Source organism: Helianthus annuus, chromosome 13 (assembly GCF_002127325.2).
Source record: "Helianthus annuus cultivar XRQ/B chromosome 13, HanXRQr2.0-SUNRISE, whole genome shotgun sequence".
NCBI lineage: Eukaryota > Viridiplantae > Streptophyta > Magnoliopsida > Asterales > Asteraceae > Helianthus > Helianthus annuus.
Genome location: NC_035445.2, coordinates 83,773,202 through 83,790,702, shown reverse-complemented (window position 1 = coordinate 83,790,702; position 17,501 = coordinate 83,773,202). Strand labels below are relative to the sequence as shown.

General features: G+C 34.9%; 1 protein-coding gene and 1 long non-coding RNA gene across 2 annotated transcripts; both read left to right on the top strand.

Moving 5' to 3' along the window:
• Nucleotides 1-4,371: 4,371 nt before the first annotated feature.
• On the top strand, nucleotides 4,372-5,724 carry LOC110901153. The gene is made up of 3 exons (XM_022147998.1): nucleotides 4,372-4,423; nucleotides 5,142-5,403; nucleotides 5,508-5,724. Exons 1-3 carry the CDS (start codon nucleotides 4,372-4,374, stop codon nucleotides 5,722-5,724), a joined length of 531 nt encoding a protein of 176 aa, XP_022003690.1.
• Nucleotides 5,725-9,847: 4,123 nt separating this feature from the next.
• On the top strand, nucleotides 9,848-12,108 carry LOC110898396. Its single transcript, XR_002569385.2, has 2 exons — nucleotides 9,848-10,233; nucleotides 11,404-12,108. It is a non-coding gene; the product is annotated as an uncharacterized LOC110898396 (long non-coding RNA).
• Nucleotides 12,109-17,501: the final 5,393 nt, after the last annotated feature.

Here is a 17,501-nt window from a genome sequence, read left to right as displayed (position 1 = left end):
ATTATATATATATCAATTGCTAACATATATTTGCGCCAGGGAAGTTAACGTTTTTTCTACTTTGGCAACATAATTTCTTGCCTTCTCATTTTGGGCTCACATTTTGCCTTATATGTTTGACATAATGACACATTATTTTATTAAGGATATTATTATTTTCCGTAGCTTTTTTGCTATAGTGTATAGACAACTTTAAAATGATAATTACAATTCTGCCATTGTATCATTTTGTCCTATTGTTTGCTAAGAGAACCACCAGCACCTAGCCGATTTTAGCCAACAAAGTGATCATTTTCCTCAAGGTGTTTTTCTTTTTAGTCATTTAACAAAAGTTTAATTTACTTGCTTCTAAGTTTTAAAGTTATCACTTTTCACCTAATTTTCTAAAAAGCTTTTTCACCATCTCGACTTTCTAATATGTGTTGGTATTAATGTGACTTCGTCTATATTTTACGTCACATGAGTTACTTGCTGTCATAAATTAGTATTTTTTTCTTTTCCGCTTTTCCTGATTTTGGTTATTGCTGGCTTGCTATTTAGCACGATTCTACCCCGCCTCAAACAATGGTAGCATGGTTTTATTATTACTATTTACTATTTTTTGAACCCACTTGAATATATTTTAATTGGCTTATGATCCACATTGGTTTTACTATATGATTAACAGATTATTTTTTTATTTCGACACAAAACTCATAAAAATATTACGAATTGAAACTGAAATTTATGATGCACATCAGTGGTGGTAATTGTGTCATCCAGTCTCATGGATGTGTTTTTGGTTGCTTAAATGGAGATGCTCAAAGATGTCAACGGTGTAGTTTTCTCTTGTTTACGGCTAGATAATGCGTTCAAAACACATTGGTGACATTTGAGATGAGACATTTATAATTATCTTTTATCTTTATACCTATTTTCAGGCACTATCCTTTATGTTCAAAATTGACGAGTTATCCTCTCTAATTTACATTTAATATAAATTAGTTTTAACTTCTTTAAATTTTTTAATGACAAATATTATCCTCTCTAATTTAAATCAAATATTCTAAAAGATTCTCTTAGGTTTAACTTTTTTTATCTTTAAACATAAAGGGTTATTATTCCATATATAACTTTGCAAGTTTTTTGTGCATCAATAGTTGTACATTGAGCTTTGGAAGTTTTTCCAAAAAAAACTTGATTTTTTTACTTTAATCCAAAGGTTTTTACTTTTTTCAATTTTAACCCTACATAATTTGTTTTTTTACTTTAACCAAAATTATTCCATATATAACTTTGCAAGTTTTTTGTGCATTTGCAATTTAACTTCGTAACTTTTGTCACTTATACTTTTCATCTTTCGCAAATTTTCGTTTTACGTATAGTTCTAAATTTTTTCCAGTCAGTTAATACGACGCAACGTGTATGTGTGGTTCAATGTTTTTACCTCTATTTTCCCATGTTTGACAGGTTCGTCGCAACACGCACACCCTAGGTCGAGTCAGTGTTGGTGGTCGATGACGGTTGTGTGACATTAGTACTATTTGACAACGTTTTACGCCCCGCCGCAACGCGGGGTGTGCTTTGGGGTTTTTCAAAGAAAAAAAGTTATGTATATGGTTGTCGTAACGTTGGCTTTGGGGGTTTTAAAAAAAATTGATTTTTTTTTATTTTTCACCAAAAAGTATTTCATAAATTACTTTAACCTAAAACCATTTGTTTTATTACTTCTAACCTTAAACTTTTTTTTTTTTTTTTTGCAATCTATACTCATAACTTTTTTTACTTTCAACTTGGTCCTTTATAGTTTTCATTTTACACAAAGTTTTCGCTTTATGCTTGATTCTAAATTTTGTGACTTAACACATCGCAACGTGCGTCTTTGGTTTAACGTTTTAACGTTTCGTTCTAATTTTGCGAGTTAACACGACGCATCGTGCGTGTGTCGGTGAACGTTTTTACATCGTCTATTTTTCCCCGTTTGACAAGTTTAACATAACGTGCGAGTCCTAGATCGACTTAGTTATAACTAAAGATTCCCCGCCGCATTGCGGCGGGTCGCAATCCTAGTTAAATTTAGAAAGAATCTATAAGATTGTGGTCATGGGATGACATCATGCGTGACAATATTAGGTTTTAGTGGAAAATTAGAAAAAAAAAAACAAAAAACAAAATGAGTGGGGTGGTGTGGAAGGCAACGTTGTTTCCAACTACTGGTGTCCATGTCCCTTTCTAGTTTTTTTTTTTTTTTTCCACAAGTGCACTCTAATGCACCCAACCCAAAACAACCCAACCAAGCAACCACCACATTCAACATCCCATCATCACCACATACCATCACAAACTACCTTGTTCACATTCCACCATCACCGCAACCCACCACTACCCGCCAAGAGACTGGAACCGGAGGCGATAGTCACATGACATGAATGAAGACAACAACGTTTAGCGTCCTTGATTGTTTATTTGTTTGTTTCTTTATAATTATCTTCTTTACAACAACTTTAAAGTTAAATAATTCGTAGAAAATAAACCGATGAAAAAGAATGTGAAAGCGACCAACAGTCGATTTTAGTATTATAATCAATTAAATATTAATTTTTAGATATTGTGAATTTTTTATCACCAATAAACGAATTAAATATTTATAACACACTTATAATAATGTCATCCGATGAAAAATCTAAGGGTAGGCTACCTAAATAATATTTTAATCAATAAATATCGCAATAAAAAGTTATTAAAAATTATTATGTTCGACCGTGTCCATAAATCAATATTAAAAAACCATGAGAATTAAATTTTAAAGATACACAAAGCGTGTATTTTGGAACGTAGATGTGATCCAAATATTTTTTTTTTCCAAATACACACATGTAAAGCACTTGTTCATGAATCATGATCTCTGCTATTAAATATATATATAAAAAACACTACAATTTTATATAAGGCCGGTTAACGTACAAAATCTCTTAACGTATATTACGTACGTGATTCAGAATCAACATGCGAAATTAGGCTTATAATGTGCGACTTCCATTTTTTTCACATGCGATTTTCCTTTTGTTTAACACATGTGGTTTTCAGTTTCTTACACACATACGATTTCATTGTTTATAAACATAACGTGCGACTTCAGTTTTTTTTAACACATGCGATTTCCACTTTCTATAACACAACGTGCGATTTGTCATCGTGTACGCAATGTACATTAAGGCATATTTTACGATATACTTTTTCTTTATATATAAACTAGGTTGACAATCAAATACAAAGTCTCCTAAAAATAAAAAGTCGTAGGAAGGGTATCAAACGGACTCCAATTAACCTCATTCAAGCGGCATTGGAACCGTCTCATCAAACTCTACTATGTGAGATTTTATGTTTTTGTTTTTAGATGTTTAGCTTGTAGATTCTAGACTTTTTATTTACATCATTGTGTCTTTCTATTTATCATTGCGTTTTTTCTATATTTGCGTAATTGTGTCTTTTTGTGACTCAATGAGTCTTTTTTCTTCAGCACTGTGTTGTATTTTTGGCATTGTGTTATATTTGGCTCGACATTTTGTTATATTTTGTGATCCAGTATGTCTTTGGACACTTTTAGGTACTCTGTAGAATGGCTTTACCCTGTAAACTATTATTCAATCATTTTTATCTTAATCTTTTTTCTTAGAATTAACCTTTTATAGCAGAATACACTTTAGGGATGAGCAAATGGTACCCGGTATCGAACTGGGTACATTTTCGGTACCGACTTTTGACATTTTCGGTACCGATCCGGTACAGTACCGATTCAGTACCGGTATTTACCGATTTTTACCCTCAAATACCGGTAACGAACCGTACCGTACTGGGTATATTCGGTACCGGTACCTGCTTTGGAAGATTTTCGGTACCGGTACTTTCGGTTCTGATACCGGTTCGGTACCGGTCGGTACCGAGCTCATCCCTAATACATTTTAACATACATACTTTTTTCTTTCATTCAACGCGAATTTTTTTTTCAAATGATGCTGTAGAAAACGTAAGGGCACCGGTGTTTTATTTAATAATTTTTTTCTTATAAGAACATTCGTAGTGGGGGTTTTGAGTGTTTTTTCCAAAAAAAAAAAGCCCCAAAACGCCGGTCAACCGCCCCTGGGCGTTATTTTCAAAAAAAATCTGTTTGTCGTTCTTTTTTCCACGCCTTGTTCAATTGGTTTTGGACAATGAGAATATATACCAACCTTCACTCATTTTATACAAACCAAAACCAAAAACCTTCACTTAGAACATCAAACAACAAATCTTTTACAACCCATTTTATATAAAAATGGATTTCCCCACCTGCTCGTCGTCCATTGCAAATTATTATTACAATTTTTTTAGCGGATTAGTGTGACTCAACCGATGAGGAGGTTGAGCAAGAGGCGGTTACGAGTGCGTGCGAACTTGCGGCTCGGTATATGAAGCATTGTAGCCGGCCTCAACGTGAAGTTTTACCAAGAGAATATAGATTCAACGAGACCAACGTGCGACAAACGATCGGTTGATGAAAGATTAATTCGATGAAGCGCCTACTTACCCAAACCCCGAAGTTTTTAGGCGTCGTTTCCGGATGAGTAAACGTTTATTTTTACGCCTCGCTGAAGACTTGGAAAACAACTTTGATTATTTTAAACAAAAACCGGATGCGAGAGAGACACTTGGATTCACCGGTATTCAAAAGTGTACTTCAGCTCTACGAGTCCTTGCGTACGGAAACACGACGGACATCAACAACGAGTATTTAAAAATGACCGAGAAAACAACGCGAGATACCTTGGAGCATTTTTGTCAGGGTACATTACTATACTATAAACTTTACATGCACTCATATTTTTTTTTACTTAGCTTAAAGTTATATATGTTTGTTAAAGGTATTATAAATTTGTACGGTGTGTGTTATCTGAGAAAGCCCACATGGTACGACCTTCAACAAATTTACAAGGTCCATTCTAATCTCCATGGTTTACCGGGCATGATCGGGAGCTCGGATTGTTGTCATTGGTAGTGGTATAATTGTCCGACCGCATGGCGAGGTCAACACATACGAGGTGACCAAGACGGACCATCTGTTATTCTTCAAGCGGTTGCCTCACATGACCTTTGGGTTTGGTCGGCTTACTTTGGTGTGGCAGGGTCATGCAATGATATAAACGTTTTCGAGCAATTTCCATTTGTAGAGGACTATATTTTTGGTAGAGCTGCGAAAGCATCTTTTAATGCAAACGGGAACTACTACCCGCACGGATACTATTTGTCCAATGGAATTTATCCTAGGTATTCGATTGTGGTGAAGAAGCTTAGGGACCCGTACGATGAAAAAAGAGCTTACTTTAAAAAAGTTCAAGAGTATTCGTGGAATGATATTGAGAGATGCTTTGGGGTTCTTCAACAACGGTGGCATTATATGAGAAATCCTTGTCGTGCATGGAGCAAAGAAATAATGAGAGATGCTATTTACGCTTGTATAATCATGCATAATATGATTTTGGAAGATGAAGGAAGAGCAATATTCCAGAGGAATATCCCCAAGCAACAATGGAAGACAGAGTGAAGAATGCACATGAAATGCGGTCTGAAGCCGCACATAATGCGTTAGGGGTTGATTTGGTTGAAAACGTGTGGTCGGTTCGACATATTCCAAACGAGGGAGAGGAAGAATCGGATGACGAGGAAGACCAAAATCACGAGAATGGCAAAAGCGAAGACGAAAATTAAGACGGGTACTACTATGTGTAATGTGTTTGTGTTTTATTATTTATGTATTTTTTAATTAATTATTAAAATATTATTAGTTTCAATTTGGTAAAAAAAAATAATTGGGTAATGATTTCTTTGGGCATATGGGGTATTATCCCACCACACTCATTTATGAAAAACACCTCATAATGCCCCTTTTCTGACTGGACTGCCACGTGTCGTAAAACACCCAAGGGTGGGGGTATTATTTGGTTGTACCACTACACATGATCTAAACTAGTGTTTTATAAAAGGCACAGACTATTCACACACCAAGGCTGCTTATTTGCACACTTAGGGTTTATATACAATTCGTATAGAGCTATACGCAACGTATAAGTTGCATAGAATTCAGAGTCTGCCCAGCAATCATTGGCACATACAACCTTTATATATGTTGCATATAGAGCTATACGCAGCGTATATAACCCATCGGAATTTTGTTTGGTTATTTTGATGTATTTGTGGTATAAATTCTCACCCGGTTCCAACGTTAAATCGCTTAAAATATATAATCGTTAATGTTATACCATTATATATATACCGTTAAATTTTTTTTGAAAAACGTATATACGGTTCGAATATATTATATTGTTATCGTTTGGATTAAATTATTATACCACGTCTAGTGCGGTTCAAATGCTATAAACGTTTAAATATCATACCGTTAATTATTTTTAAATACTTGTGTAGGGTTCGAATATATTATACCGTTTCCATACTATACCGTTTAAATTAAAACCGTTAAATATTTTGAAATATCCGGGTACGGTTCGAATATATTATATTGTTTCAATACTATTCCATTTAAATTAAATTATTATACCAAGTCTCGGTGCGGTTCGACTATTATACCGTTCAAGATTTTTGTACTGTTAAATTTATTAAATTACTCGGGTACGGTTCAAATATATTCTACCGTGTTTCCATACTATACCGTTTAAATTAAAATATTATAGCAGTTTTAAATTTTTATAACGTTAACTATTTTGAAATACTCGGGTACGGTTTGAATATATTACACTGTTTCTATACTATACCGTTTAAATAAAATACTATACTCTTTTAATAAGACTGAATATGATATATTTGTCTAAGTTTGATATATACAACATAAGTTTGTATATACATAACAAAAGATATAACATAACTAAATACTAAATCATCGAAGAAGATAAAATACTATGGCAGCAGATCATCTTGTTGCTGCTGCTGATAATGTTGATGCCATGCTGCAGCCGGAATGAAGGGTCGTGGAAGTAACCCATCACGCTGTCGACGATCCTGCAACTCCTCAACTACCCAGCCCATCACATACCTCAGCCAGCAGGTCCTTCGACGCGAAGGGTTGGCCGTCCAAACCCTTAAAATGCTTCCGATTGTCAGGTGGGAACCTTTTGACAATCTTCATTCCGGATAGCGATAACATCCCTATCCTCTTCAACTGTATCGTCGGGCGTAAAAGTGGGTCAGTCTCCGGGTGATAGCCAACGACATGGCTATCACAGTGACGTAGGCGCCGCCATATAATAATTTGTGCTCCTGCCGATGAAATGCGGAGGCGAAGTATTGCACCAACCCGTGTGCGAGAGCGCACGGCCTCTTGTACATGAGGTAATAAAGGAAAAAAAAGTCACCGCACGTACACCACTCTCGGCTTTTGTTTCGAGCGGTGATAGAAGAGGAGATGAGCCGGTGAAGATAACAATAATAATAATGATAATAATATTTTAACAATAACAATAACAACAACAACAACAACAAGAATAATAATAATAATAATAATATTTTAACAATAATAATAACAATAATAATAATTTTAACCTGATTTTGAAACCTATTTCCCGGGTTAGAGGGTTGATAATCATCATACAGTAGTGTGTTCGGAGGCTCATCACCGTATCCACCGTATCCTCCGTATCCATCGTATCTACAGTAATCCGGATACGATTGTTGTGCTGGGTAATATGGTTCATCAACAGGCTCATCTCCGTATCCACCGTAATCCGTATACAATTGTTGTGCCGGGTAATATGGTTCATCAACAGGCTCATCTTCGTATCCACTGTATCTATCCGGATTACCTTGTTGAACGTACGAATATTCACACCCGTATCCGTAATCAGGATACACTTGATGCTCCGGGTAATATGGTTCATCAACAGGTGGAGTCGGAGCTTTGTTCAAGTCTGGCAACTGTATGTTTTGATCAACAAGGACGCCAGACACAACCTCTTCCTCCTCATTAACATCATTCACTTCCCAGGAGTCGTTAGAATGTTAGAATACTGCTTACTGAAATAATTGTTGCGCCAAAATGATGACATTTTAGCTCCATAGTCGATCAAGAAATTATAACAAAAGAAATGAATAAGAAGAATTTTTTGTTTTGAATTCGTAGGCAAAACAAATGATGTTTAAATAGGAAATTGAATTCACATTTATCAACCACGTATAGATCTACACGCGGCGTATACCTTTATTCACGTGTCCAGACAACATCGTATCAATGTCAAATCTGTCAGACATACGCAACGTATAGCTCTATACGTAGCGTATAGATGCCTTGTATACACGGCATATACCTTTCTTCACGTGTCTAGACAACATCGTATCAATGTCAAATCTGTCAGACATATGCAGCGTATAGCTCTATACGCAGCGTATAAATGCCTCGTATACTTGTTGTGTATAGCTCTATATGCAGCGTATATCAAACATATTTGACAATGTACTATATTGTCATGTACCTGCCCAATACATACGATGCGTATAGACCTATACACAGCGTATAGGGTTACTTCTATACGTTGTGTATGGCTCTATACGTAGTGTATGTATGCATGATTTGAAAGTGTACGAGGTTTGATTGACTGGTCGTGTACGGATCCTGTACACAGGGACGTAGCTTAGTGGAAACCCGGGGGTGCACCCGCCCCCCGAATGTTTCGGTTAGAAGTGTAAAATTTCCGATTTTTCGTCCGAAAATTTTAAAATTATAAAGTATCGCCCCCCAATTATTTTGCCTAAATATTTATACAATATATAAATTGGGTCTCATGACTTCCCGCCCCCCGGAACTTTTAGTCAAGCTCCGCCACTGCATGTACCTACGCTGCGTATAGACCTATACGCAGTGTATAGGTGTAACCCTATACGCTGACGCTGCGTATAGGTCTATACGCAGCGTAGGTAAAGATAAGGTTTAGTGTGGAAATATGTACACCCTTTGTAAAATCTTGAAATTATGAATCACACTGATTTCAAAAAGTAGCTAAACATTTTTATCATTATTAGGTGAAATATCTCAACTTTAAAATTTGTGTTTAGAACCTGAAAATCATTAAGTCGTAATTGTAACCTTTTAATAGTAAATTTAAATTAATATTAAAAAAAGCATGTCTCATTCAAATGTGAACATAGGTAATGTTGTGTATGTATTTCAAAAATTCAAAGTATGCGTTAAAACTAAAAAGTATTGAATGTTGTTATTATTATTATATATATATCAATTGCTAACATATATTTGCGCCAGGGAAGTTAACGCTTTTTCTACTTTGGCAACATAATTTCTTGCCTTCTCATTTTGGGCTCACATTTTGCCTTATATGTTTGACATAATGACACATTATTTTATTAAGGATATTATTATTTTCCGTAGCTTTTTTGCTATAGTGTATAGACAACTTTAAAATGATAATTACAATTCTGCCATTGTATCATTTTGTCCTATTGTTTGCTAAGAGAACCACCAGCACCTAGCCGATTTTAGCCAACAAAGTGATCATTTTCCTCAAGGTGTTTTTCTTTTTAGTCATTTAACAAAAGTTTAATTTACTTGCTTCTAAGTTTTAAAGTTATCACTTTTCACCTAATTTTCTAAAAAGCTTTTTCACCATCTCGACTTTCTAATATGTGTTGGTATTAATGTGACTTCGTCTATATTTTACGTCACATGAGTTACTTGCTGTCATAAATTAGTATTTTTTTCTTTTCCGCTTTTCCTGATTTTGGTTATTGCTGGCTTGCTATTTAGCACGATTCTACCCCGCCTCAAACAATGGTAGCATGGTTTTACGCCCCCGCCCCGCAACGCGGGGGCTTATAACTAGTTATATATATCAATTGATAACGTATGATTGCTACAGTACCGGGTATTTTCGTAATTTTAAGTTTCACACAATAACATTCACCACGCTTTTGTTCTCCGACTCATTCCTCTTCTCCCAACCCTTCAAACTGGGTTTGCCTACACCACCACTGATCTTCATCTCCGCCGATGCTGATCATCGTTGCTTTAATCGGACGATTCCAAACCAGGTTACTTGGGTTCCCCTACACCACCACTGATCTTCATCTCCGTCGATGCCGATCATCGTTGCTTGAATCGGACGATTCCCAGGTTACTTGGGTTCCCCTACACCGCCACTGATCTTCATCTCCGCCGACGCTGATCATCGTTGCTTGAATCGGACGATTCCAAACCAGGTTACTTTTTATCGCACGAACTAGGTTAGGATATGTTTTTATTGGTTTTTGCCGACTTATGTTCTTCGATGTTGTCAAATACATGTTTTTTTGTTGTTTCAGTCTTAACTTTAATTCGGCCGATCTTTTTGATTAACGTTTTAGTAAAATTGTAAACCTAAATTGGTTTTACTTTTAGGGGAATCATGAAACTTTGGTTATTGTTAGGTTACTGACCAAACGCCAATCACTTTAGATTGATTTAGGGAGTTAGTTTTTAGACCTCAATTGAATTTCTTGCATGAAATTGAGGCTCAATTTCTCTGTTATTCCAATTTATTTACTTCACTTACAGATCCAATGCATACACCTGTTGTTCGTTAGAAGTCAAGAACAAACAAGCTGGGACATTTTCTTCCCTTAATGTATCTATAAAATGTTAAGTTGGATTAGTGATGAATCAGTTAAATACTCCATGGTAAAAACATTATATCAGTTTTAACAAGCATCTCTAAGAATATATGTTAAGTTGGATTAGTCATTAATCAGTTAAATACTTCATAGCAGCTAAATATAGTGTAAAAAAAAAAACTCTTAATAAATCTGTGTTTCTGACTTGTTAACAACAAACACGCCAACCCGAGCTCATTAAGGATAAATGAGACCTACCAAGCTGGTTCCTTAACTTCAAGTCTGAATCCAGAGGCTGAAGCTTAAGTTGTCATGACTTTACTCTTTTAGGTAGACATTTGTTAGAATGAGAGATATAGTCCCATGTGAATCTGAGTATCATCTAACATTTAATAACATGTCCTCCAACTAACCTCTTAACTGACATAGGTTATAAGCATCGAATTCTTATTTATAATATTATCCATTGAACTATTGTTCTTATTAGAAATTCTTTAGCTGTATGATTTTTTTCTTTCTAAATGTATAGCTTTTTATTTTTACATCTTATAACACCATAAACCATTGACCATCCTACAAACTTCGATTACAAATCATTAGTGGCCAAAGTGTTTATTTCGAAATGTTGATTTCTGCTTTATACACAAATTAAATGATTCTATTTTTTTTTTAAATCTGTCTAACATTAGGTCCAGATATTTTCAGATTTGTGGTTTGGTTTTTGTTATCTGAGTTAGGCTGAATATCGGTTTAGGTTTAATGGGAAATTTGTTGTGGCAGGTGTGAGGTGTCGGTAAATTGTTTAATAGTTTTGACATACAACGAGGTTTAAAAAGGGTAGCAAGAGGTGCCGGCATCATGGGATATGGCAGAAGCAATGGACATGTTACAATGTGAGGTATTATGGTTATGAAGATGTGGGAAGGGTATTTAGAAGGTTATTGAGTGAGTGGTGATACAGTGGAAGTTTTTTTTATTAAAATTCTTGGAAAGTTGCAGCGGTAGGTCGGTTTTTAGTAAGGCTGCATGGGTGTACTCGTGAAATTAGGCCCCATAAAGTGAATATTAGGTGGCAGCAGGCGTGGCATGACAGTCAATGGGTTCTGGTTGCGAAAATAATTCATTTCATCATTTTCTTTATTTCCATTACATATAGATTTTAGTAAGCAATGGGGTTGACTTGATGATATGTCAAAAAATAGAAGATTGTTTACCTGTGTACAACGATGGTAGATTACAGAAGCGGAATCAAAAGCGTATTTCAGGCCATTCATTTAAAAGGTAGATGTTGTTCAATGAAATGGAGAATAGAAAAATATATGGTGCCGGATGTGTTTGACGCTAAATGCAACTACGAAAACCATTGTCATTTTGGTAGACACAGTTCATTCATAAATTCATGTATGTGTTCAATTTGATTCGTACTCCCTTTGTTTCTTATTATTTGTTTTCCGTTTCTATGATGCAATTGGCAATGTACCATCCTCTCTTTTTGGCAAGATATGTAGACGAACATGTCTTTTTTGTTCGTGTTAAACCCGATCAAAAAGTTAACCTATTTGATCTGTTAACCTTTCTTTTGTCTCGGGCTGAGTTAACCAACAAAAAAAAAATTAGTATAAATGTGTAGAAACTAATTGATTTTAATTTTCATCAAGGACATAATGTAACCTAACGAATCGTCATCATAACGAAGCATATTTTGCCCGCCGCAACGCGGCGGGATACATCCTAGTTTATATAAAACAAAAAAAGGCACAAAGATTCCTGATGGTGGTGAAAGGTATCTAAAATCTATTTTCATATTTTTATCCGACAGCAACTCAATGGTTGAATATTCTATTTGCAACTTTCTAAATTTAAATCCACTTTCAAACTTAGAAGATCTCATTCAAAGATTTCATCGTTTTTTTTTTTCAACGGCAAATTCGTATTACTACTGACGAATCATTGTAGTATCATCGTGCTATCAGCGGAATTACCCGATCATATCCAGCTCCACTAGGTTATAATGCCTAGACACCAATTAAAGAGGAAACCCAATAAATACTAGAAAAACTCTCTTGTAGTAATCGAATCCATGACCTATTAGTCTCAAAGTCTTATTTTACCGTTAAAATGTTACTAGGTTATAAAACCATGAGCCAAAGATTTCATCATTTACACAATAGTTTTGTCTGAGAAAAATTGTAGAAATTCTAATAAATAAATGATATAAAACCTTCTACTCCTTTTTAATATAAAAACGCGCGATACTATTTTAATTGTATCCTTTTTTAAATCCATGGTGTAATATTTTTACCATGGATATAGATTATATTATTGGAAAATAATGAAAATTTAGTTTTATTCACTGAGTGGAAAATATATTTTTACTAATTTTTGACACAAATAATAATGTGTAATTATTATTAATTAAATTATTATATTTATTAGGTTTGCATTACAGAATTTAAAAGCTTTACAATAAATCAAACCATGTCCAAAACAAAGGTAAGACGAATGACATATCAGTACTTGTAGAAGCATGAACCTACATGGATATGTACTTCAACGATGATGAATATGAACATAGTCACACCTCGTCTTCTCCGTTTCATCTAAGACCTGCAAAATCATGGAACACGTTAGAAGGGGTCAGAGACCGAAGTCTCTGGACCACCCTCCAACGCTCAAGTCGGTATTAGATTCAATGTAGAAAGAATTTTAGGGTTAGATAATATAGAATGCCGAGGAGAAATCCCTTACTTATTAGTTGGTGGTGATTAAAGTTTCCCCTTTCTTTAGGAATTACAATTGAGTTGGGATTATGTTTCGCAAAATAGGAGATATGGTCATCTTTTAAGATCTCCGTATTTATTGGGATTATGTGGAGGGCGAATTTGGATAGAATTCCGACTAAGGTGGCTCTTACTAAGAGGAATATCATATTCGGTGACAGCTCTTGTGTTATGTGCGGCGATACGGAAGAGACTACGAAACACCTTTTCACGACTTGTATTATAGCGCATGGTGTATGGGAGGCCGTTTGCTCCTGGTGCAACATTCCAAAAGGTTTCATGTTCTCTTTTTGTGATGTCATTGACATGGCTAAACAGGTGGATAGGTCATGCACTAGGAAACAAGTCATTTATGGGGTGATGGTCTTGATATGTTGGTGCCTTTGGAAATCTAGAAACGAGAAACAATTTAACAATAAGGATGTCAAGGTTTCGAAGATAGTGTCAGATATTAAAGCCTTGGGCTATCTGTGGTATAGGAGTCGGTTTAAAGGGGGTAAGGTAGATTGGAATTGTTGGAATTCTTTTTGTATTGATGTGATGTAATTTTCGAGTGGGTCTCTCTGTCTTGGAGAGCCTTTTCTCGTTTGTGTTTAATGAAGTTATACTTTCAAAAAAAAAAATACTTTCAAAAATTTTTTTATCATATTTAACTAAGTCGGTTATGACATAAACGAGTTATAATAAGTGTTGACCGTTTTGATATTGGTAAACCGGGTCATACCTCATCAGTGGTTCTCATAGTTTTCAAGAGGATTCACAATGGATCCTCCATATATATGTGAGTGAAACCTTTGTATTTGTGAGAATGGCTGTAAGTTGTTGTGAGTGGATGAGAGAGAAAACGCAGAAGAAGTTACTGTTTATTAGTAAATTTAGAGATCATACTGTTCATGTCTATAATTTTTTTAATATTTTTGAAAGTGTTTGTGAGTGTAAGAGAGACATAAGGTAATGACAAAATTATAAAAATATATTATTTAATTGAAAAAAAACATAGAAAAATAGTATTTTTTAGTAAGAAATTTGATTGTGAAATGTGAATGCTCTGATATATTTTCCAAACCTTACGCTATATTTTAATTCCTTATTTTTAAACAAGTGCTATTGAATAATTATTTGTTAAAAGAAAAGTAACATCTAAAGGCAAAAGATCAAATACAAATAATCTTAACATACTAAACATACAAATTGAAGGAAAACCCCAAAAGACAAGGTGGCATTTTTGTAATTACCACCAACTATCAAAGTTACAGCAAAAATACCTAAAAAAACACAAAATTTTTTTTAACATTTTTTATTAAAAAATCGCTACATTTCGTTAGCAAAAAAAAAAAAATTTTTTTTTTGCTGCTACTAAAAGTAGCGATTTTTAATAAAAAATGTTAAAAAAATAAAATAAAATAATTTGTGTGTTTTTTTTTATTTTTTTAGATTTTTTAGGTTTTTTTGGGGTTTAGTTTTTAGCATTTTAGCTTGGGTGGGGGGGGGGGGGAGTTATGTTTTTTAGGTTTTTTTTTTTGGGGGGGGGGGGGTGGTTAGGTTTTTTTTTAGGTTTTTTGGGGGTTTAGTTTTTAGCATTTTAGCTTGGGTGGGGGGGGGGGTGGGGGGGGGGGGTTAGGTTTTTTTTAGGTTTTTGGGGGTGGTGGGGGGGGTTAGGTTTTTTTTTAGGTTTTTGGGGGGTGGGGGGTAGGTTTTTTTTAGGTTTTTAGGGGGTGGGGGGGGGGTTTAGGTTTTTTTGGAGGGTGGGGGGAGTGGTTAGGTTTTTTTAGAGGTATTTGTAGAGTAACTTTGATAGTTATTGATAATTACAAAAATGCCACCTTGTCTTTTTGAGTTTTCCTTCAATTTGTATGTTTAGTATGTTAAGATTATTTGTACAAGAACTTTACCCAAGATCTAAAACAGTGGTAATGTTTCTTTATCCAAATTAAACAATTTTATTAAATTAAACTTAATTAATAATGTTGTTTTAACCAAACTTTCTTGGAGATTCCACAAAGACAAGCAAGCATCCATAAATAAAAACACGTGATGGTTGGCTGTAAAGTTTGTATCGCGATATGATAAAATCAAATTCTCGTATATGAGTTAGCAGCCGGCATAGCATGTGCCGTACGACGGGGAAGCCTTTGTAGTTGGTGTAGACGTGTAGTGTAGGTCTAGGGCTGTAAACGAACCGAACATTCAGCGAACAGTTCCTGAATCGTTTGGCGGGAAGTTCATTTACGTTCGTTCGTTTAGTTGATGAACGAACATGAACAAAAAATTTCGTTCGATTAGTTAAATGAACGAACACGAACAACTGTCTCGTTCATTCAATTGCGTTCATGAACGTTCGGTAACGTGTTCGTGAACATTCATTCATGTTCGTTTGTTTATGTTGTTCATTAAATATTTTTTTAGCATTTATTTATTTTATCTAAACCTTTTATATTCATTAATTCTTATTTATCTCATTACTCAAACAAATAAAATAGGAAACCCTACATCCACCTTTCTTTCTTATTATTCACATCGAAGAATACAATTGAACTTCGTCGATTTTATCTGTGTTCGTTTGTGTTCGTGAACCGTTCATGAACACGTTCATTTCCTTAACGAACGAACACGAACAAAAAATCTCGTTCGTTAAGTTTATAAACCGTTCACGAACACATAATATTCTTAATGAACGAACACGAACAAGGCCTTGTTCGTGTTCGTTCGGTTCGTTTACAGCCCTAAGTGTAGCAAAACATGTTTTCATATATCACCCTACACTATGTAGATACGACAATCTATCCCAATATTTCAAATGACCCAAACTATATCACGATACAAAGATAATCATGTCTTGGGTTGGCTAATATAACACTTGTTATATGGATCAACCCGGATATTCCTCGTTTAATAAATGGAATGGCATGTTAACACGTTTAAGTGCTAATGTATTAAGTCTAATGCATTGTTTAGTGATAATTGAGACAAACCCCACAACGTTATGTTTTGTTAAGTCCATGTGAGAGATACTAAGTCATCAAGAATCTTCTGGCGTCTCATACGCAACATACGCGTTTCGACTGCAATGGATGTGGATGAGAAAAGAACTCCATAGATGAGTGTGCTTAAGTGAGAGAATCAATGATGGGTGAAGCGTTGAGAAGTTTTCACTTAAGTAAAAAAAAAAAAAAAAACCCAATACATGAGCTCGTTATGGGCAAAGCAAACACTATTGGTTGGTATGAGGGATCAGATGCTACAATGCAACTTACATAGAGAAGGTTATATTAAAGATGACAAAATGAAGTAAATCTCGCCATTTTTTTTTCAACGTATGATATGTAAAAAAGGGGAAAACAATGCTTTCCATGTCCAACATGTTAGAAATAACCCGTTCATATGGCCTAACGGATCATTGGAGTAACGTTACCAATATGACACAACTACAAGTTCCTAACATTCATTTGATGGAAGTAATTGTTATAAGTTAAAGGGACTTTACGATTTCCCTTTAGCAGGGCCGGCTATTAGGGTGTGCGGAGAGGACTTCCGCACAAGTCCCGTGATTTCGAGGGGCATGGGATTTTTTTTTAAAAAAAATCGACATATATATATATATATATATATATATATATATATTAGAAACGGGATCAGGAGAAAACGCTCAAAAGTGTGAGAACGCATCCTGACCCAACACGTGTCACGTGGCATAGAGAAGGGCGGAGGGGCTTTTTTGTCCTTTCATCTTCTGCTTTTCCAGTTCCGCTTTTCCGAATATTGTTTGAATTTTTGGGGTTTAAGATTTTTGGCGTTAACCAAATTCAATAATTAATGGCATTTAATGGTTTCATCGTATTAACATTTTGGCGTTTATTCAAATCGTATGCCATTGTAACCCAGGGGTCAGGAAATCTATTTGAATGGCGTTTTTCAAGGCGTTTTAAACAAGATGGCCCATTGTTCTATTATTTTTTATAAACATTTTGGCATTTGGGTTATCTTGGCGTTTTACAATTGTTGGATTATATTTTAGCCACAGTAAAAAAAAATACAAGCGAAGAAAATAAATTAAAAATCCTAATCGGATCTCTCTTCACAATATTCACTGTCATCAGT

Excerpts from the sequence above, each read along its gene's own strand:
- LOC110901153 (XM_022147998.1), top strand. The coding sequence starts at position 4,372 with ATGAGGAGGTTGAGCAAGAGGCGGTTACGAGTGCGTGCGAACTTGCGG. Across the intron at positions 4,424-5,141 it reads GCGTGCGAACTTGCGGCTCG|GGTCATGCAATGATATAAAC; the intron begins GTATATGAAGCA and ends TTGGTGTGGCAG. Across the intron at positions 5,404-5,507 it reads TTTGGGGTTCTTCAACAACG|GAAGAGCAATATTCCAGAGG; the intron begins GTGGCATTATAT and ends TGGAAGATGAAG.